General features: G+C 31.1%; 1 protein-coding gene across 3 annotated transcripts in view; it reads left to right on the plus strand.

The window, feature by feature from the left end:
• Tet (Ten-Eleven Translocation (TET) family protein) overlaps positions 1 to 23,823 on the plus strand; it is a 95,315-nt gene that overhangs the window by 41,242 nt on the left and 30,250 nt on the right. For 2 of the 3 annotated variants that reach the window (XM_026634254.2, XM_026634256.2), the window contains exon 4: positions 1,358 to 1,444. The exons of the other annotated variant lie outside the window; for it this stretch is intronic. In XM_026634254.2, the coding sequence (XP_026490039.2) occupies positions 1,358 to 1,444 (87 nt within the window). The remainder of the gene's footprint in view (positions 1 to 1,357; positions 1,445 to 23,823) is intronic. 3 annotated transcript variants of the gene reach the window in all.

Consider the following 23,823-nt stretch of genomic DNA (forward strand, 5'->3'; position numbering starts at 1 on the left):
ATACGTCTTTTGTAAAAATTCAATCAAGCTTTTAACAAAATCACAAAGATGTGATAAGTATTTTCCAAATTATTTTTTATTTCATTTTAGTAACATCAAAAGATCATTTTTGTACGATTTTATAATGAATTCAAACGTAATCAATAACTCGGTAGAAATTAGGTGCCTACATTTTATCAATTCTAATTAAGTTAACGATAACCGGTTATCTATGTGACGCAGCTGCGAACGTAACCGTCATACTTAAGGCGCGTGTTTATTCATTAAATCACATGTACAACGGATCATTCAATCATTCGGTCTGACCTGCTCACGATCATAATTACAAAACCTGCGATTTGAATGAGAATAGATAAAGCGAGAAGGAGAAATAAAAAGTGCGAGCGAGAAAGAAGTAGAACAAATGTCGTTCGCGTTCTAACACAAAATCAGGAGTAACGAACTAAAACGCCAGGTGTGAACCGATGCCATGTGCTCGGCAACAGAAACTATGTATATTTCTTTATACGTGTATTCGAGTATTTATTTTATCTAGCGATAAAGTTTTTAATAACTGACATTTGTTCAGTATTTTGTCTTCATAAGTTTCAAATACGATATAGGTTTGCGAGGTAATTTGGATGGTATTTTATTTATTTGCTTCTTTATGTTATCTTATAACGTTATTGTATTTTTTTTTCGTTTTTTCTTTTTAATACAGAGTTATTTGAGCAGACTATGTGAAAAATAATAACATTTCTAAAATAACATGGCTTTCTTACAATTACAGACCATGTAACTAATAATTTTACCCCATATTGCATACTTTGTTAGAACTTGTCAGAACAATAGCATTACTTAAAAATATATACTAAAAATAAATATTTTAGTTGAATGATATTTCTATTCTAAAGAAGAATAAGAATAAGAATAATATGAAAAAATATGTATGCAATATGTTCGTAATAAATATTATCTTGATGTGGCTAAGAACTATTGTAAATGAAAACTGTATCAACGCCATCTATCAAATATACCAGAAAACAACTTAAGTGATTCAAGAGCACTCAGCTTCAAACCGCCATCTAGTGTCTAATAGCGTTACTGGTACGAAAGCGTTGCCTACAGTTCTGGAAATAATAATACAGATGGCGCTGTTCAGTAAACTTAAACAGTTTTAGTTACGTTTAAATCATACTTATTTATGATTTTTACAAGACAATAATTATCTTCACTTACTAAAATCACTAATCTGTCGCCATCTAACCCATCCATTGCATGATTGTCTATTAATTTTCCCTTTATTTTGTGTTAACGTTCTATTATTTTAATTTTATTTGCTTTATGTTAAGTCTGTGGTGTGTCTGTGTTGTTGTAGCTTGTTTTGGCGCCGGACGGGACGTTGCAGACAGTGAAGAGCGAGTCGCGCCGAGGTCGCGGCAGAGGGCGCGCTTCAACAACACCCGTGAGTATTTTCTATTACTTTCATACCTTTTTTTCTTTTATTTTTTATTCCCTTCCTCACCATTAAACATAGAACTTTGTCACTAATTGTTATTATTAACACTTAAACATTCTAATACCAAGAAAATAACGCGTTTTTTTTTTTAATTTAATCTGCCTATATTTTAGTGTACGAATATATACGTCCTTAGTGTAAAATACTACCTATACGCTAGCTACGGTAAGCTACTTAATGAAACTTCATTAATTATTTACGTAATATCATTTTTTTTATTTTCTAATAATATATGCAAACATAAAATGCAATCTAGCCGTTAAACACGTAAAATTTTATAGCTAGAAAGTATTTTCTACGATGATTATAAAATTAGGTCTCAGCTGGATGCAAATCATCGAGGTCGTCGTTAAAGTCGGACAGTGATAAATCAGACAAAAACCGGGTCACTTTCGCTTTCAAACCCCGAATATAGGAATAAAGTGTAACCCGCGTGTCCGCAGAGGGAAACAAACGCCATTCACTAATATCAACATTTGCTATTTGACATTGGACAACTCTAAACGTTTATACGGAATACATTACTGCTTTTGTTTTATCTATCGGGATCCTCTCTATATTTTCCACGCAATGGATACATTTTCATGGAAGACATTGTTTGAATGGTCGGATTTTTCACAGCCTCTGGCCTGCCACCTGTAGTTCATTCAGAAAGCGGATTTTGAATTGCAAATTGTATTTCAATGAGTGAAATTTTTCTCATTGTCGAGCTTTGTCCTTGCGGTTTTCATGTCGGTCTTTCATTTTTACGGTTTTCTTTACGTCTAAAAATTTATTTGAATAATTTCGCTTTTGAACGGTAATTATGCACATAAAAGGATCGTTTTTTTTTCTAGTCAAACTTTTGACTATTTCGTTGACTTAAGTTTAAAAAATAAAATTATTTTGTATGGATCGCTATATAATTGAACTTTAAAACATTCAAAGATAATGAAATGTACCAGGGTAAGGTAGAAGATTAATCATGATTTAGAAACTGTCTCATTTGACTTATATAAAGTCTACTGACTGATTTCACGACCGCTGTTCTCAAAGGGGAATAGCTAACTGTGCATTTATTATAGTGACTAAGTATGAACGCGAATAAAGATGCACACGAGAGTTGTAATCTGGACGGACGGCAATACGTCAAAACTGAACGGACTTCAGACGGAATGGAGGTTCATCGAATTTTTAAAGACGTGTGCTCCGGATTGATTCTAAGAAATTATTGACTGATAAACCGATTATGTTTTTGATTGGTTCGACCCCTGGTAGGAAATCCTGTGTTTTTCTGGTAGGAAATTTCCAGTAGCCGCAATTGACTAGTCCCTATTGACAATACCACTGTGACCAAAATCATTCAGGAGCTCATCATCAACATGATTGTTTTACCTTCTCCAAATGTAACTTTATTATGAATTGTATATTTTAAAACACAATATATTATTATATACCCAAATGATTTAATTCTGAAAGTATAAATTTTACAAAGTAAATCATATTATTATATTATATCATTTTTTTAAAGTAATAAAAAACGTAACAAGATATAAATATAGTTGATTTTCAATGTGTCAAAGTCGTCACCTTTATCGTTCGTATTAAAACGAATATAAATCTCGACTTCTTTCCTAAAAGTTATCTTCAAACCGATATTTAAATATATAAAAACCCTAAGCTTTTATTGTCTCACTTAATTTTCTATTATTATAGATTATTACATATAGTTTGTATTATTAAGTTCAATTAAGTATTTAAACGCGAAACACGTATGCCTTATGTTATTCAAATCCATAGGGCGTGTTAATTTATTCATTAAGGCACAGCGAATAAGGTAGATCAGATTATATGCTATTTTGTGATTGTACATATATATTGGCTTATGTTATTTACGATCTGGTAGTCGATTGGCTACTATAGTAGAGCTACTACAAAATACCAATTAGCTAATGATACTCCTAATAAGTATCTTAAAATTTAAGTCCATTAGATAATACACAAAATAAAAGTATAAAAGTCCAGGGCAGACTATCAGTTAATGCACTTTTAATCAAATAATTTGTAAAAGGACGTCCGATACAAACGCGCCGATCTCTCTCAAGCCTTACTCAAAGCTTCGTATAGACGCTATCATGTGTCTCGTTTTGTATCCAGTATTGTATAACTGCAAGCCGCAGATTTGTGTAGAATTAGGATATTTAGTTTATACATTATTTTCTAGTAAAATAATTTCAGATTTGTATAATGTTAAATTATTTAATTTGTATACTATTTTTACATATTTAGGGCATTCATTATCTACTTGTGAACCTAAATTCAATACTAATTGTAGGTTAAATAATACCCGGTTGTTCAATTCACGTCTGAAGGTGTGTCGAACGTGTAGTAATTTTATAATTCAAATCCAAACGTCCTTAGAACTCTTGAGGACGGTTTTATAACAACTACAAGTAATACCTACTCCTGTATAGTAGATCAAATATCAATTTGAAATGTGTAGAGATACATATGAAATTGCTATTTTATACATAAAACACATCGTCTAGGTTGCAAAGAAAAATCATAGAAATCATATGTTGACTGAAAATATCGATCTTTACACGCACTAAAATTCGTCAATTTTAGTAAACTAATAACATAAAAAAGTACATTATTAGTTTTTCATGTTAAGCTGAAAAAAAACCTGGAAAACTTTGTTGATTTTCATGTAATAACAGCGCTTAGCGTATTATGCAAGGAGACTCGTAAACCCGAACCGAAGTTTCAACTGAAGAACAGAAAGCTTACAGCGTCCGCTTGACAAAAGTTCGCAAAGGCGTCAACGCTGAATGAGTTTGATGCAAAGAAAAAAATAAGTAGGTATAATAGGCATTGTCTGGTGTTAAAACAATTTTAAAGTGTTTAAACTTTTCTTTAAAAACCAAGATGTCGGCATTGAAAACTTTTTTTTAGTTTCTGATTCAAATCCAAGGAAGCACGTTCGAGATTTCATACTATTTTTATTTTCTGATCATTTTCCCACCATGTTAATGGAAGATATTTTAAATTACTCGAATAAAGTTTATATGTAGGAATATTATCAGTCAGCAATCGATAGTACTTAGCACAATTTTATCAGCAATAGAGAGTTCTATAAAAATGCTGATAAAATTTAAAATTTTTGTTAAATTACTCCTACTCAATAAAAGTGCGCAAACGTATGTTCATCTGGTATATATGTTGATGGATTAGCTAAATATATTTTTAAAGCAATTTTAATATATTCAAAACTCAAAAAAAAGTAAATCATCATCATATATAAAACCCGAGAAAGTTCCGTCGTAACTCATAAAGCCGTATTGTTTGTGTAAATACAAGAAAGCGATACGAGTTGCGTTTAGAATTCATTTGAAACGCCATGAGAACTAATTTATGTAAACCTAAGTAATTGTTGATATTGCAAAACTAAAGAGGTTAATTTTCATTTTTAAAGTAAATCAGCTTAAAAAAAAAGTTAACCTATTACTCTGCCTATTACCTTGATAGCGACAAGCTCGTCTCAGTATTTTATCCGCCACATGCTAGATTCTTGACGACATCCTCGACCACAGAGCGAAAGATAAATTTCAAACAGAAATGCACTCAAATTAATTCAGCGCTTACAGAGATTCGTAGATTAGTACTGGCATGTGCGAATCGAGCAAACCACAAATGGATTACAGTTTGCATATTCTATATATTTCAATCTTCAATCGTTATTTCAATATTGATAGTTAAAATTACAAATTAAAAGGATATAATTTTTTTTTACCTATATTATAGATAAATTTTACATGTAAGCTTATTAAATTGATTGATTTTTCGTGATGATATAACTTCGTTGAAGAAAACTTTTTTTTTTAATTCTCTAAAAAATATATTGTTGTACATTTATGTATTTTTCATAAATCGACTGGTCTAGAAAATCCAGTATATATCATATATATATAGAAAATTTATATTCATTATAATAAATTCAATTAGCTCAAATCAATTTATGCTTAGTAGGTACATACACTCTTTAAGTACAAGCGATTTTATTTCAGACGTCATAATCTGAGCACAATTGCTTTTAATATTAAACTTATAATAGGACCAACATTACATAACATTGCAAAGCTCACAAGGAAGTACAGAAATTGCATAATTAAGTTTATTTATCAAAACCAAATCCTTCAAACTACATATGCGATGCGAAACTAATACAAATTGTAATCCGAAGTTCAATTCGGAAATAAATTGAAATCCGACATAATGAAGACGGTGCGCATAAAGCCTGCAGACGTAGGTACTAATTTCGCGGAGGCCATCTTGCGGTTGCCATGGCAACCAGACTGCGCCCTCCCTACCCCCTCCCCCCAACGGTGCACTCTAAAAGCTAGACCGTGCTATGTCTAGGTACATGGAGATGGTGCCCGCCTGATTAGCCAATTCGGACGGCAACCGTCGATGCATTTTTAATGACATTTTCACTTTCCGTTAACACTGATTCTATTTTAAATTCTTATAAAAAAATACTAACTCACTGATAATTTAAATTGCACTACTTTAAGTTATAGTAGTAAAAGTTAATTTTTTTTAAAATTTATTATTTATATTTCGAACGTAATTAATATTATTATCAACTCTGTATAACGTCTATTATGCTTTCATTTCGGTAGTTGTTTTTCTTAATTAAGGAACTTCATTTTATATATACTTTAGTTAAGTAGGTCAGGCAATATGTAAATTAATTTATAAAACAACATTTACTTGAAACTTAATGGATCTCCAATTTTCATTATAGTTTTTGCTGCTAAAATACAATATAGTCATAATATATAAATATACACATTTTACAAAAAAAACAACATCAATTTAACGGGCACGTCAAATGATTCTATGTATAAATTTTAAAATAAATTATATTGTTACGCGAAGGGCAACATTGTTTTGCTGTATAATGTTGGATAATGTTTTTCAATTAATAATTTTCCTACCAAGGAATGCGTGGAAAATTTGAAAGTATCGCATCAAACTGAAATTTATATCCGAACCATTCTATCTCCTTCCTTCCCTACTTGTGACGCGAAAATCGCCGCTAGAGGCCGCCTTCGAATTATAAACTCGGACGAAATTTGCACAGAGCACTTTGTAATTGCAAATTTCGTTGTTTTACGCATGCGCTGCACCACGATCAATACGCGAAGACTTTTTTTTTTATATAGAAAACACAATTTACGCGCCAAAACATTTACTTTTTAAGTAAGGTTATTCTGTCTATGGAATTTCATGAAACGAGATTAGATATTTTTATTAAGGAAGAGACCTTTAAAATTTTCATTTTAATCATGAATGCGGGCCGAAGGAGGCGGCGGTGTGGGGTAAGGTGGCTCGCCCTCTGCTATAGGATAGTTACTCTAAACTATTGCCTGAAAGTTTCATTAATGCATTCTATTGCCTCGTTATGCATTTTCGGTGTCCCTTTGCCGTTTCAATAGTGTTCTAACTTTGATATAGTGATATTGTTTCGCTGATAAATTAATTTATAGATAAATGATTCATTGCTATATAAATATACAGAATGTTTAATTAGAACAAGAAAATGAAATGCTTATTATTCAATTAGTGTTTTACTAATAGTATTATATTTTTTTTAGTAGTATATTATAATTATAATTTCATTTTCTTTGTCATAGAAAACTTAGTAAAAAATATATGACAAATATGGCGAGTATTACGTATAATATACAAGATTATAAAACTAAAATTTAGAGTCGTTCATATAACGCAGGCATTCCTCGTATACATACCAAAGCTTAATTTCCGGATATTTGAAAATTTCATAACTTTTCAAACGGCCGATGTTATGAAGAGACGTTAAATATTTTATTTCATTCGCTGTCGAAATTGCTCTTTTGATTACAAAACAGAAACAAATGGTTAGGGAAAATCTCTCAATTGATTTCGTAAATATGTAATACGCTTGTTACCAGCGTTACCTCTTAACTTACTTGGTTTAATATAAAGTTTTCCCGCAAATTTCTCTTGCAATATACGAATTAATTTGTAACATATGATGGAGATTAAATTTGTTTTACAACAATTTGAACTACTTTTTTCCTAATCACTTGATTAAAAAAAAAATCAATTATACGTAGACTGAATTCACGGCAATTTTGAATACACAATATTATGCAACAGTTATTTCTTGTGAGGAATAAATCCTAATTCAAAGGCATACATAATTGACAACCAAAAAAAATTTAATTACAAAAAAAAGAAATACTAAAATCTCTTCCGTGCTGAGTTCCCTGTCAATTAAGTCAAGGCTGGCAACATTCGGAACTCAAAAAAAGTACTTTAAACAATGCCCTATTGTAACCCGTCTGGCACGCACACATACAAGTAGAAACAAAACACACATTGCATATGTTTTCGCCTGCATTCTCCTTTCGTATACCGTTATAGTTAAATAGACTCTATTTTAATGACAGCAAGTATTAAAATACTGTGAGGCTGTTACGCGTAGCCTTCCTAACGAGCCAATATGCTGATGCGACCGTCTGCCCGCTAAGAATGTTCCTTGTTCCTTACCCTATGAGTATACGAAAACCTTTGAATCCGAAAAATCCGATAGAACACGCTATTACTCTTGTGTGTCGACACGATATTCAAACGCCGGAATAAGCTTAATGTCCTGAATGAAGAACGGATATTTTTGTTATACTTATTACTTGATAAGAAAAGTGACTAGATTTTATTTAGACTTGCAAATGGGCTTCTCGTTGATCTCTCTTCTCTCGCCGTCAACTATATTATGGCCTGACCTTTCAGCTTGTAATCACACTGGTTCTCATGTCCCCTTTAAATCGGAACACAACAATCGGTAGAAACCCCCATAGGTTTTTATTCTATATTTGACCACTTTGCATTCGATGTGTCTTTTCTATAATTGGATTTACGTTATGTTAATGTGTTTACAATTCTGTTTTTATTACCAGACAACCTCTCAATCTAAATTTTAGCAAACACAGGACCTAAAAGTAGATTTGCGTGTCTATCAGCATACAGCGTGCTCTATAATTTGTATTATGTGTTCTATATTTTTTTTTATTTCTCATAAATTCTTGAACAATGGAATGCAATTTTTAATCTCAAAGGAGTTTTTACGCAAGGAGTTTGTTTAGCGATGAAAATTATGTTCTTATTACAAATCATAATTGATCAATTATAAGAAATTTTAAAATGTAATAAAATGAATAATTATGTTGTATAAATAAAGTTGATATATAACATGTTACGGGTTTATATAATGTGTTGAATTATAATTTTCGTTTAATGGTTATAGTACTACCGATATTTGCTACATACTGGGATCAGAACCTTATCCTCTTTTTTTATATTAGCAGCCTGTAAATTTCCCACTGCTGGGCTAAGGCCTCATCTCCCTCTGAGGAGAAGGTTTGGAACATATTCCACCACGCTGCTCCAGTGCGGGTTGGTGGAATACACATGTGGCAGAATTTCCTTGAAATTAGACACATGCAGGTTTCCTCACGATGTTTTCCTTCACCGCCGAGCACGAGATGAATTATAAACACAAATTAAGCACATGAAAAGTCAGTGGTGCCTGCCTGGGTTTGAACCCGAAATCATCGGTTAAGATGCACGCGTTCTAACAACTGGGCCATCTCGGCTCATCCTCTTTTACTTGAAGCAATTTAATTTAACTTATAAAATGTATAACGAATATATATTTTATACTTACATTATAGTCAAAGCAAATTAGCTTTGTATTAAACTTTATACATAATTAAATTAGTAAATTAAGTTTGATTAAAATAAACTCATATGTTACTAAACTTTGCGTACTTATAAAACTGTTCTTTCTGTATAAAACATACATGAATGTGTATTAATTACAAAATCTTACATACTACGTACAAAAAACTTATCAGTCCTAAACAATATTGTTTTAAAATATTCCAGTCATTAATAATATCTATGTAATGTACTTGCTTAGATCGAATTCGTAGTATTTTTTTGATAAACCAAGTTAAATAATTATAGTACAATATTTTTATTTCCAAATAGAATAGTCCTTCAAATAAATACAAACAAAAGTAACCCTAAATCCCGCAGCGGGATTTGCGGCGTCCCGCTAAACGGGACGCAGGAGGATACCATCAACAAGTGAAAATGAAAAAGTCTATTAACTGAATGAAATAAACTACGGTAAACGAATTAAATTACAATTAATTGCATATATTTAATATTACAGTTTAATTAACTCTACAACTTAATGTACAGTTATTTGTTATCAGAACCAAATTATTTATAACTAGAAAAATCTTGCAGACGTGGTCTCGTCTGTATAATATATCAATTATTTGTGGTAGATATTTGCAAGCCCGGTTAAGTACCACCCTCAAATCTACCGCTAAACAGCAACGTAGTATAATTGTGTTCCGGTTTGAAGGGTGAGTGATTTAGTAACTACACGCAATAGGACATAATATTATCTTAGTTTCAAAGGTTGCTCGGGTATTGGTGATTTGAGAAATTATTATTGTTTCTTACAGTACCAACGTCTATGGGCAGTGGTAACCACTTATCATCAGGTGGCCTATTTGCCAGCCCACCTACTTATTTGACATAAAAAAATACCATGCACTTTGTCACATATATAATAATCTGATACGGAGAAATAGACTTTACTATAATGAATTTCTCAGAGTATCAAATTGTAATTAGTTCAAGTTACTTAACTAAGAGGGAGTCCTTGAATACACTTTTGAATCATTAATAGGACGTATTTATTTTGCTAATAAATTTACAATACTACAAATTTTGCTAATAGTTTTATTGGTAATTATGTTTTAAAATAAATGAAATATACTAACTAATGTAATGAATGACAATAAATCATCAGTATTGAAGGTATGCGCAGGCGTTCAACTAAATAAAATGAGTGGAACTGGCTCAAAATTCAGTTACCAGATTTGACCGATACATATTGAAAAGTGAAATAAATAAAAGCTCGTCAAAAAACCATACGTCTATCTCATTTTGTTCATCAGAACTTTGTTTTATAAAATTCGATTTGAAAGAGGATCATTGATATCGCGACTGTTAAGGTTGAAGTGAGAAAGCATGAAACTCGGATAAACTTACATCGTATTCTAGAAACAAGAAAACCAAAACTTATTTACATATTAATATAAAACGGGATCGGTGAGAAAAAATATTCCAATTCAATCCGTAAAACTACACCCAAAACATCTGTCAAATAAACCCGCAAACAAACTCACAATCTATCTGGATATCAAGCCGCGGGATTTGCGGCGTCCCGCGAAAGGGGTCCGGGATAGCAACAAGTGAATCAACTTGAACCCGACACTAATAAGACACTAGTGACAAGCGCCAGAAGACCGTTTAGCCGTCGTCTCACCCTGCGGGATTATGACAAACGGAGTTGATTTATTATCTCTGGATAATACCGGGAGTGGTGTTCGAGGTTTTTAATAATTGATTCCGGTAGTACTTAACTACTGCTACTGCTAATGCAGCTAATAAAACTAATAAATATAGTAGGTATGTACATATGAAACAGGAACTAGGCAAAAATGTAGCATCTGTTAATCTTTTATTTAGGTTATACCTTTGGTAATGTAAACTATATTTAAAAAAGATGCAATATATGCAATGGTCCAAGTGCAAGGCGACACGTGGGACAATGTACTGGACGCAGCGTGGAAGAATCCGCGCAACAAGTGCCATAAATCGTGGTTCCGATAACAGTTGGTGTTCTGCGAACATTTTCAACGTGCGTGATCGAAATAAAAATACGTTTCTAGTGCAACTTCCCCTAGTGTTTCAAAAACATTGAATAACTATGAGATGAATTAAGTTGTTATTTTTAAACCGACATAGAAAGAAGGCTCTCTGTTGCTGTATGTTTGAACGCAGATCTTTTCAAGAAATACACGAACGATATGATTTTGCTTTCCCTATTAAAAATCGGTTTGATATATATTTTGTAATTTATCACGAAGAAAGGTTTTAGTACAAAATAAATTTGTTCTACATTGGATAATTAAAAATTATATATATATTCAAAAGTGTAACCGTAACCGGCTTTCAAATAGACAGCTTTTTATGTCTAATTATTTTCGTCAATACATAGTCATAATATTTAAATTATCTTTAGTTTGAAAACGTCATCAAAAACAAGTACTTACAGTTAAAAGGCATAATTAAACTTCGTAACTTATTTAAAACAGTTGGCATTGTAGTTTTATTACTCTCGTACTCAATGAAAATGGAATAAATATTTTAATTATTCGTATAATAAATAAGCCGATAAATTTTTCAGAGAGCTTTAAGGATTTCATAAATTAAATAAGCGAATAAATTATTATAAGCAACATTTTGATATTGTAATCGAATCTGAACTAAAATATAAATAAATACTTTTTTAAAATTAACTAAAACTAACTAGCACAGAATTTTCCCCAACTAAACAAAGATAAAACCAATTCTGAAAAGAATATGTTACCTAATCCAAGACTGGAGACAAATTTCATAACATAGAACTTAAATAATGATCAAGAGCAACTACTGAATTCCATACCGGGTCTCGGAACAATCCGCAGTAGTAGTTTTACTTACAATTTAATCTTGTAAAGTGACTATTTATAAATGCTTGAGTACTTTAAAAATATATATATTTATTGAAATTGGGGGCTCGACGTGATACTTTTTATTTATCAACCGACTTTAGTGTCAGTGATATTTTTTCAAAAGTTTGTTTTTTATTTGTGTCGTCACCTTATGTATCTAAATGCACTTGTTATGTAATTACATCTAATATTATTATTTATATAAGAAGTGTTACAATTACTTTTGTTGCCTCTCGAATTTGAAATCTGGAAGGGATGGGACAGTTTTTATAAAACATATACATCTATCAAATTTATACACTTCAGTTCGGGGAAGTAAAAAAGTCTTTAGTATTATTTCTTCGCCGAAGTGAAGCTTAAAATTAATTGTTACCAGCCCAAACGTGAACTTCGCTCGTACGTTCTTATAAGATTCTCGTATCACCCTCCACTGGGATACTATCAGAGTAAAAAAAAGTATACTATCTGGAAAACTATTGAAACCCAATCGCACACAAACTATCTATCTTAAAATTTCTCGTCTGTCTACTCAGATATTTAAATCGAAATTGTTTACTGCATATTTCTAATACACAAACAGTTTTATACAGATAGTGTTCCATCTAGTGTTCTATTTTACATATTCTATACAAGTAAAACGTTTTTATTTGATTTTTCTCTATATTATATAAATCGAAATTCAGTGTTATGCCCGATGAGATTTTTTTAAACGAAACCTGAGACTATACGTACCATGTACACAAAAATAACTTACCAGTTGTTGTAGATAATAAAATATACATTATGTATCACCACATGTATTATTCATGGGCGATGTCAATTTCCAGAAAGTTCCTCGTCGACATTTACATATTATCTAGTTCAAGAAAAAACTTATGTTTAATTTAAATACAGTATGTGAACTTTTTAAAACTCTATTTAAATAATAACACTAAGATCATATAGTTCACATTCTCACTCACTGTACTTGGAAAGTATATTTTTTATACGTATATTATTTTTTTCTAAACTTTATATAAAATTGCGTATACAGGGTCACATAGTTTTTCAATACAATATAATCCATATGCTTAGTGCGGCAAGGACGTGTCGTTGCACGGTATACTTTAAGAGGCTTAGCAGACGACTTTTAATATATCGTGGATTACTCGAGAACGCTCTAAAATCTGCTTTATAGCCAGATTATACTTCCACGCAGCCTATTTATACGTTTATAGCCATTTCGATATTTATTGTAAGTAAATTGCGTAACCGTTTATCACTTTAATTAAATTCAAGTTAAAAAGGTTATAATATTATTTTATAGCAATGATTCAGATATTTTATGAAACATTTTGCAGTGTATATAATGTATGATTTGAAGTAATGCTTAGGTCTCAAAATAAATGTGATATATAATGATCATATTTTATTTGTTATTACAATACATTGATTTAAAAATATACTAATGAATTGGTTACATAATTGAAAAAACATATTTAATTCAACCCAAAACAGCCGGTTCGAATTCGGGCATGTTCATTAAGTTTTCAAGTTAAATTGAAAGTGTTCAAGGCATGAAGAAAAACACGTGAAAAAACGTGTATAAGTATACAAAAACTCTTATATATTTATGTTAAGGCCTTTGCTTAACTGTAGGACTACAAAAGACTGTTATATATTTTTATAGTCATGTCCAAAGTGAGCCACACGATGACATGATACAGTGTCTACATCACAGTTAGCGTACATCAGACAAGCTTGTATAGCCTCCAACCGTTGACTTCTTCTTTAATAATAACAGGAAACAAAAGTAAACATGCTTACTCTACAATAAAAAATATTATAGCTATAAAAATCATTGCATTTGATAATGTGTACACCGATTCAAACATAATATTTTAAAAATGTTTCCGGTATGATAACAATAGTAAATTCGCAAGATAAAAAGGGGTTACGAAGTATATATTAGATTACTCTGAAATGCCTGTTATTATGAAAAATACTTCAACATAAATTCCTTAGACATTTGCCTTATTTTAGGCGTATAGCTTTTTCCGTGAGCGTTGAATTTAATTTACTGTTGAAATTGCTATCCCGAGGTATAGCGGCGCTGCAGTAAATTGAATTTAGCCGATAAAACTTCCATAAATACAAATTATTAGGCGCTTAGAATTATAAAAAGAATCTTAAAACTCTATATTAATATTTCTTCGAAATTTTGTTTTTCAAAGATCAGTCATTAGAAATACTAAATCACATACGACTGAAAAATAAAGAATAGTTAATCAGTTAAGTCGTTTTGAAAACGTTTTGAAAAAAAGCTTTGAATATTTCTAATCTGTGGCATCATTTTGAATATAGTTTTATTTTACGGTTAGTAGAAACACTGCCGTGTTTTTATATAATAATACCAGTTATAAAAAGTAATAGTTCAATAATAGTGACCACAGAGAATATAATGGACATTAATAAGGTATAGTGAATCACAAAATATCAATCCAGCAGCACCACCACGACCGATAAATCAACCTTGAACCGAGTTTGAACCGCGCTTGAACCAACAATTATCGACACTCGTAAATCACTAAAAGATATTTTAATTAAACATCCTCAATATATCAGATAGCGGGGAGAGGGCGGGGTGAGGGAGGAGAGGGGGAATTAATTTAATTTTAACTTGATAATATATCACCCGGCGTCTTCGCTAATAATGGAATTATGTTTGTACTTCCAGAATCCATTTGCATTCTTAATAGATTCGTTATGAGGAGAATGTTGGAATTTTGTTTTAAATATATAATTTTTTTATTATGCTATTATTAAATGTATTTTTTTAATATACATCTTGCCTCTTTGTTACTTCTTTGGTTAAATCAACAAATATTACAGCTTATTCCCATTTGCTTAATATAAAAATCATACATCGTGGTGACTAATATGTTGAAAAAAATTAAATCGCGAGCACTAAAATATAACCTACGGCGAAATATAAATGCTAAGGGTGTTTATATCATTTACGCATAAAAAAATAGTGTAAGGTTACGTAGTTGTTTCATTAAGAAGGTATGCGAGGTACCTCAGAGCCTAATTTAAGCGTAATGTATTTTCGTACTGTTGGTGGGCAGTCAGCAACGCCAGGTATTCCATTCAACCGACCAGACAATCCAAACTCCCTAGATTGCTATTCTAGACCCCACACACCCCACACCCTTGTGGGGGGAGTCTGCCCCCCTACGCTCGTATAGCGCTTAATTTCCGTATCGCATGGTCATTAATTTGTAAAATGATATGAAGGTATAAGATGACTAAATTTATTCATTTAGATTTTACGCATTTAGCTTATCTAACAAAATGTGTGAAGGAAAGGTAATTAAATTATAAACAAAATCATTTGTTCATTTTCAAATTCGTACATTAATAGAAGTAAAATTATGTATATATAAATATATAAAAGTAATTGTAGGGCGTTTACTATTCAGATAATAAGAGCATATCGGTATTTTGTTAACATTTGCGTTAAAGTCACGGCCATCAATTCTGAAGTCTATTAAAACTAAGCGTCGTATTAGATCTTCCAAGTATCAACAAAAAGGCGAGAAGTTGTTTATCTGTGCAAGTTTGGCGCCCTTTTTACCCGCGCACGAGACATGGCGAGACATGGCGGGTTGCTGTCACCCGCGCAGTGCTGCCAACTTTTAATTACGACCATTGTGAGCAAAAGTTTAACTCGACGACAAAAGAACTTTTTCTAATGAAACTTGGAACTCGTTATTTCCTAAGCGCTTGCCCGGTCTACCTATATTTATAAACGAAATTTAAATAAGGTTTGTTATAGTTTCTTTTTAATTTCTCAAGTGGTTATTTAAGTGCATATTCCCGAACGCAAATTGAGCTCGTTCTTGCTGTTTACACAGAAAACTGAGACACGGCCCTGCATAAATTGCAGAGCTCCACATAATTAAAAATCAACATTTACGTTCAATTCAATCTCTGCTATCTATAGCGCGTCTTTTTAGCCGTTATGTTATTTATATTTTTAAGAATGGCAATACTAAAGTACAATTACAAGCTCTCTTATTTATAAAGTAAGCCGTGGGATATATTAATCACGTGTCCAATAATTATATACAATAATGTATGAGTCATACAAATAAAGCATAAATTACGCACTGTAAGACTATCGATGATGGTATACAATTTGCGTAATATCTGTAATCGTTAGTAATCATCTGTAATCATAGTCGACCATGTTTGTTCGCAGCTATATTGCAGGTCGCATAATCAACTTATGTGCTCGATCATATTTAATATACTTGCATTCAGTTTTAATAATCAAAAGACATTACATAAAATTGTATTTAAACATTTGGTAGATATACTTTGAAAGTGGATAAAAATCACTTAAATAATTTGTTTTATAAATTATTCGACTCAGTTATATAATTTCAGAAAGGATAAGTGTACGAGAAAATGGGACAAATATAGGCATTGTTTTATGGCATTTCTTCTATAAGGAACTGTGTTGCTTAACACTTTCGAAGAACAAACATTATTTCCGAGCGATAAAGTGGAAACTTCTAACTTTAACAAATCTATTTGAAGCAGAAGAAACTGGCAAAGCAATAAAAGCGAAATAATAGTTATGGAAATAGTCTTTCATTTTCCACGAAAGAAAACTCCGCGAAACTACCGACAATATGAATGAAACTATAATATTAGAAAAGTTTCGTCCCGGGAAATGAGAAAACGTTGTACGAACTCGTTCGTCTAATACACGTAGTTATAAACTTGTTCAATATAATATCGAGTGGTATAGCGCCGTCTCACTCACACCCGCGCTCCTCAAACTGCCCTCATTTAATTGCATATTCAGCTGAATAATGCAACCACCACTGTCTATAGCCACACTACCCTAAACTCCAAGCACTGACATACGCTTCAAACGTGAATACATACAGCATATTAAACAATGTCACATTCCGCCTGGCCTTGAAATAAAAATAACTCGGTGAATGTTACTGAACGCACCCGTTTGACGAATGGCCAACAAAAGAGTAAATTTTAAAGTTATTGTATATGGCAACATCGCTTCATTGTAAATACATTTTATCTTGCGAATGCATTCCTCCGCCGCTATACGAGCAGATAATGTCGTATGAGATCGATTATTATAAATCGATTCATATTTCGTCCTGACAAATTATATTAAATATTGATTTCAAAGCCAATGTACTACATGATAAAGTAACGCAATAGTAAGAATGTATATATTTATATGTATGGACAGTATGCTTAGTTGGTATAGTCTGCGATTGTTATGATAATGCGAGCTGCAATAGACGGAGGAGCGATGAAATATCGGCCTCTTTTGCATAAGTACCGCGTAGACCGACCGGAACGCTTCTACGACCGCTACGGGCTACAACCGGAACTCGTAGCTCGTTAATTGTTCATTAAAACTGATTTCACCTACGAAACAAAATAATCTGTGAAATAATAATATGTAACGGAACAATATGATATAATTTTAGATATTCGTTTCGTCACGTACACATAATGAAATAATTTCTGTATTACCTTGATCAAAATTTAATTACCAACTAGGAGAGCTGAATCAATTAAATATATATTTTTACCAATAATAAAAACCTTCATATTAATGTTAAAATATACTTTTATACCAATTATTGGATAATACGATTTAACAGCAATTAATATTTTAATTAAATATACAATTTTCGTCAAAACGAATACAGATAACATTTTAAATTAATAAAATAATTTAAAAGAAACTTGTACGTAACATACGCTCTACTATAAGTCATGAGAATAACATAAGAACTAACATCTTACTAAAGTGTATATATAAAATACAAATCAAATCAAAATGCATTTATAGCTCTTACAAATTTGTTCAAATACATACACATATCATAATACTTAAGATTTTAGCTACATAATTATCCCTTGAGTATTTTCTTATTAAATATTAATAACTCAGATTAAGAATCTTGACTACAGCATTTACATGGTTTGATACTCTAACGATTCTCAAAGAATACTAGCAAACAGCCCAGGAAATATTACACGAAAAATGTGTTTGTATAAATTTAGATGCATTTCCTGTTCTCTTATACTCATAATCCGATAGAACAACTATCCGACGCAACCAGAAAGAGTTTCGATACAAGACAATGGCGTAACGTGCTTTTCGAGGCACGGAAGAGATTATCAACTTCTAGACTCCGGGATTCCAATATCTATTCACTCGCCCTGTCTAATGTTTAGAACTACAAATAAAATTATTAACTGAGTTAAACCAGTCTATATTAAATCACGAGTACCAAGTACTATAGACTGTATCTACTAAACCTAGTATTTTTTGATACACATAGACAATGATTGATTATCATAACATACAAAGTTTCGTCTTTATTATATTATTGTGATAAATATATAGGAAAACCTTATCAAAAGTAATTTTGTTTGTCGGGCTTATCACGGAGGAACTGGGAGAAGAAAACACATTCATTATACATATCAGATATTCGATAATTAACATGTTCGGGCGCTCGCCTCCCGATACATTTATTTATTAAAATATTTATATATTGGAAAATATAATTAAATAATAAGATATTTCTTCAGTATATTTAATAAAAAAAACAATATCGTTCCCAATATATGTGAAATAATTCTACAACTATTATCGTTGAAATTGTTGGTCTGTATATACTCGTATATTATATTGTTGTTACACAGTTATTGAGGTCTTCGAATATACAGAACCAGATGCTTTATCAATATAATTTAGGAAATTCTAAATTTAAATTTTAACTTCTGAATAATTTTGAAATATTATAATTACTTTTTACGGTTATATTTACGTTATTTCTGAATAATTGACAATATATAGATACATAATTAATAGAATAATTATGTCTTTGTGATTTTGACTTTTTGAAGAACCCTTAGTCGTCCTTTTATTTCTATATAAATAAGGAAACTCGTTAGCAAAAATCTAAATAGTTCAAAATCTATATACATATAAATCGAAATACCACTCACTGATTAATTACGAAATCTCAAAAACTATAACACCTTAAAACTTGAAATTTGGCAAGTATATACAAACTTATAGATGTAGTATATATGTAACTTATAGTTATAGATGTAGTATATATATATAAACTTATAGATGTAGACATCCGCTAAGAACGGATTTTATAAAACTCCACCCCTAAGCGGGTAAAACGGTGGTTGGAAGTTTGTGTTTTATAAATATCGTGCTGGTAAAGCCGCAGGTTCAGCTTGTAGTCAAATAGTAGATACTAAGTTAAATAAAAGTAAGAAATAAAAAAAAAATGAGAGTAAAGCCGTGTCCGTTAACTCGTCTAACTACGAGTATGTTCAAATTTACTTATATGTAATTAATTTTATTTAATTACAAACTATGCAAAAACTCATAATTTTTTTATAAATATTTGCTTACAATTCCTTAATGACTTTAACTTCTGACATATGGTATATAGTATGGTATGGTATGCTACATATTATACAATATATCGAACGCTATTGTAATATAGAGAATGTTCTAAGAAAATTATGGTCAAAGTATCTTCATTAATATTTGCTCAGTCCTGCTCAGCGGCGGCATCAATTAAAAACTTTTTAATTAAAAATCATACGTATGTTGTTTAACATTAATCTTCTTTTCAACTTTTATATTCAACGTTGTCGAGACTTTAATTTTGAGTAAAATTAATTAAACTTTATACTTCATAGTGGATATTAAGTACAAAATTGAGAACTTCGAATATGTTCGTTTAATGCTGTAATTGATGTAAGTGAATTATATTTATTTTGTTCATTAATAATATCTAAAAAAAATATTTATTTACTAATTCTAATATAAATCTATGTTTTATTTATTCATCAATGTAATATTTTTTATATTATTTTGTTTATAGTGCAAATAAATATAAAACATTGTGTTGTATTTGGTTGAAGGGAAGATTTCCTTATTCTTTCGAGTGATAAATAATAACGATCTCTAACAGCCCTCTTACGTCGATACAAATTTATATATTTCTTCTTAATGTTTTGTTCACGTAGCCTTGAGATAATCATTGGGCACAACTAATCCCATACTAGGTTACGACGCTTGTCTCACCTTGAATAAAAATATAATATAATGTTAATTATCTCATCGTAAACATAACCGAATAGAAAAATATACCTATATTTTTATATTCCAATGAATAAGCCACGATACAGAGATAGAAACTTTTATATATTCTTCCAACGTTTGAGAAAAAGAGATAAAATTATTGATACAGTGAGCGATACGTTTATATTATGAATACATTAGAAATATTCAATTGAAATTATTATGATTCAACTCCGTCGATTTGCTTTTCATTTTGTTGAGACCTTTAACATAACAATGGCCTATTGTAAATGATTTATGAGCTTAATTTTAGATGCCTTATAAGTAAAGTATTACATGTAAGATCATTCATGTTAAGATAAACTTAAAATAAAAAAATAAAGTAAACTTAAGGTCAAAAGGTAATTAACGATTAGAGTTCCTAAAATTGACACAAACTCTTTCAAATTCGAGAAGATTAAGAGTATTTTAATATAGACTATACAAAAAGCATTCTCTCTAAAAATTTTACAAAATAACATAACAAAATTATATTATAGCCGCCAATATATTTCAAAATACAGACTCATATTAAAAAATAAACAAGGTACAGACGGACATCAAAGCTCAACGTATCAAAAAAATCGTAATTTGTTTATCTGTGCGCGGCGGGGCGGGGGCGGCGCGCTCGCTCGTCACCGGCACAGTCACGTGCGACGCCGCCGGCCCACCACGCGCCTTACGTAACACCGACATCGATACCGTGTTGCACATCACTACTTCCCGCGCGAATTACATTTTGAATTTTCGAACGCGTGTGCTGTGTTTTTTTTTTATTTTGTGTCTGGATTTTCCGGCTGGTGACTCAAACCTGAGGTGCGTTGTTTTTTATTTATAGACGATTAAAATATTTGATAAAATGCAAAATATATACCTATTATTGTATTACTTAATTTATTTTATTTCAATTATTATTATAATAGAAAGGTCATTCAACCTCGCAACAAGTGACGGTGAATGTAGAGCGTTACCGTCTAGAGCCAATCTAAGATGGATAGTTAATGCTTGACCGCTTATCATTGTACAAATAAATGATTAATTTACTTAATTGACTAAAATATATAAAATTTTAAGTTCTATATAACTATCAATTTAATATGACCTCGGAATATGAATTATATTTTTAATAATTAAATTTTTCTTAAACTTTTTGTTCCCAATTCTCTAATACGTTTGCATATCACACATTTGTATTGACCTTCTAAATTGAGTTTTTCTGTATAAATTAAATACTATCCGTTAGTAAATATTCATTACTATTTAGATTTTTTTTACTTTATTTATGAATTGAACATACATATATATAATATATATGTATGTATGAGTGTTTAAATATACGTAGAAAATAAATCAACTGTTTAACTGTATTTGAAAAATTTAATAAAAGGAAAGCCTTCGTTGTGATTTCTTGTATCAAACGCGTATGTAGGTATAATCTAATTATTGTGTTCAATCTGCGTACAATGCTGCTTAATTTTTTTTTATATTCTTACATTATTTTTAAAATACTACGATCCAAACTATTACAATAATACAACATATTATTCTTTTATAATTGAGATATAATTACGGCAAACGTGTCGGTTTTTTGTATGTAGCTCAATATTTTGGAATAAAATTTATTCATCATCGTCATCATACATGGACACAGCTAAAACAAAAACCTAACGAGTGGAATTGATATATTTTAAGAAATGCGTTCCGTAGTTGTTGAACATTTTTCGAGTTAAATAAGTATATATTTTTTCTGATTCATTATTATCGGCTATCGTGATGGAAGTTGATATATATCTGTAAATAAAGATAGGACGACAACTGATAGCTTATCTAGCGACCCTGTTTCGTGGACCCGCCATATATTTGTTGAAAAAAAAATGTTTACCTCTTGAAAATATACGTATCTACTCGATGGAGACAAGCATCAACATTAAAAGTGATTATTCATATAGTTCTAGCCGCTGGCATTTATGAATTAAAAATAATACATAATGTTATAATCTGTAAACATATTCAAATCTCGATCAATCTGCTTCATAAGATTCAAAGATTCTATTTTTAAAATTAAACGCGTCACGTGTGGCACACACTAAGATGTCGGCGACTACATGAACGAAATATGTGGCATTAATTGTGCAATATTATAAAAACCAAGTGAAACATGTATTTTTGGTATAATATAAACAAGTGTCTTTCTTAAAAAAGGACGTATCTGTTTTATATGTCTAAAAAAAATATAAATAAATATAAATGTTACAGGAAATTATTTCGAATTAATTTCTGCCCATGTTGAAATGAAGATGTCGCTGGTCATGATGACGTTTTTATATTCGAAAAATCTCATCAACATGAAAGCTTTAAGCAAGTCTAGGCACACTGACAGACTTCCGTGTTTTTATTGATAGTGTAGATCGATTGCGTGTGAACTTACTCGTTTGTGCAGCACGCTGGTGACGTAGCCATGCTGTATCCACAAACACCCACATGCGTAGCGTGGCGAATAAAAATTTAGGTCACACTATGGCCTCGATTCATTGAGAGCCGATCGTTCGCGTGGTGTTTGATAGTGGTGTAAATAAAAACACGTGGCCACGCTTTGCACGCACGCGGAAAACCGTAGTAAGCATTTTACGTGTGAAATCTAAAACGCATACGACAAAAATTTATAATATTTCATTCCACTACCATCATGCAAATGATCGATTAACTTTTACCAAATTGCTAAAAGTAGTGTTTTTATCCCTAAAAGAAAAGTGAATTTACAAAATATATATAAAAAAAATCTTTTGTAAGTGCCATTTTTGCCTACCAAAGTAATTGAGCACTATGAGATCACAATTCCTTTAATATTTGCTATTGGTAATGAAATATATAGTTCATTATATTTTTGAAATTGTAATATCACTTCATCGCGATATTATAATTACCTAAAACATTAGCAAATAGTCAGTTTTATGAAAATAAATAAAATGTACCTTCTAGTTGAAACAAAATGAAAATAATACAATGTACTAAGCAATAAACAATTTTTAAATGTAACGTCCGAAACAACACTAGCAATCAAATTTCGTAGTAAAGCCGCTTCATGCATTTGAACTTGGCATAAAGAACTGGCCTGACCGTGACATAACACTAAAAGATCAAGAAGAATCCATTAAACTCGCGTTTGTAGAGCACATGAAATTTTTAATATTATAAAACAAAACAGACGGGCCAATGAGAGCGAGCAAAAAAGTGAAAATCAATAGCAGTGGACAGCGCTGACGGCAGACAGGATAATTGGAATACTCGGCGCGTGCTGAAAGCCGTAAATTTTCACTTTTGTATGCTTTTGTACACGTGAAACGGCACCCTGTTTGTTTACAACTTTAGAAACCTTATTGCCAGCTGTGATGTTTATGTTAGTTTGATGAAAATGCTCAATTATTTGTTTTTTTTTTTTGTACTGACACAGACAAAAACTGCAGTTTACC

Source organism: Vanessa tameamea, chromosome 6, assembly GCF_037043105.1.
Source record: "Vanessa tameamea isolate UH-Manoa-2023 chromosome 6, ilVanTame1 primary haplotype, whole genome shotgun sequence".
NCBI classification, from domain to species: domain Eukaryota; kingdom Metazoa; phylum Arthropoda; class Insecta; order Lepidoptera; family Nymphalidae; genus Vanessa; species Vanessa tameamea.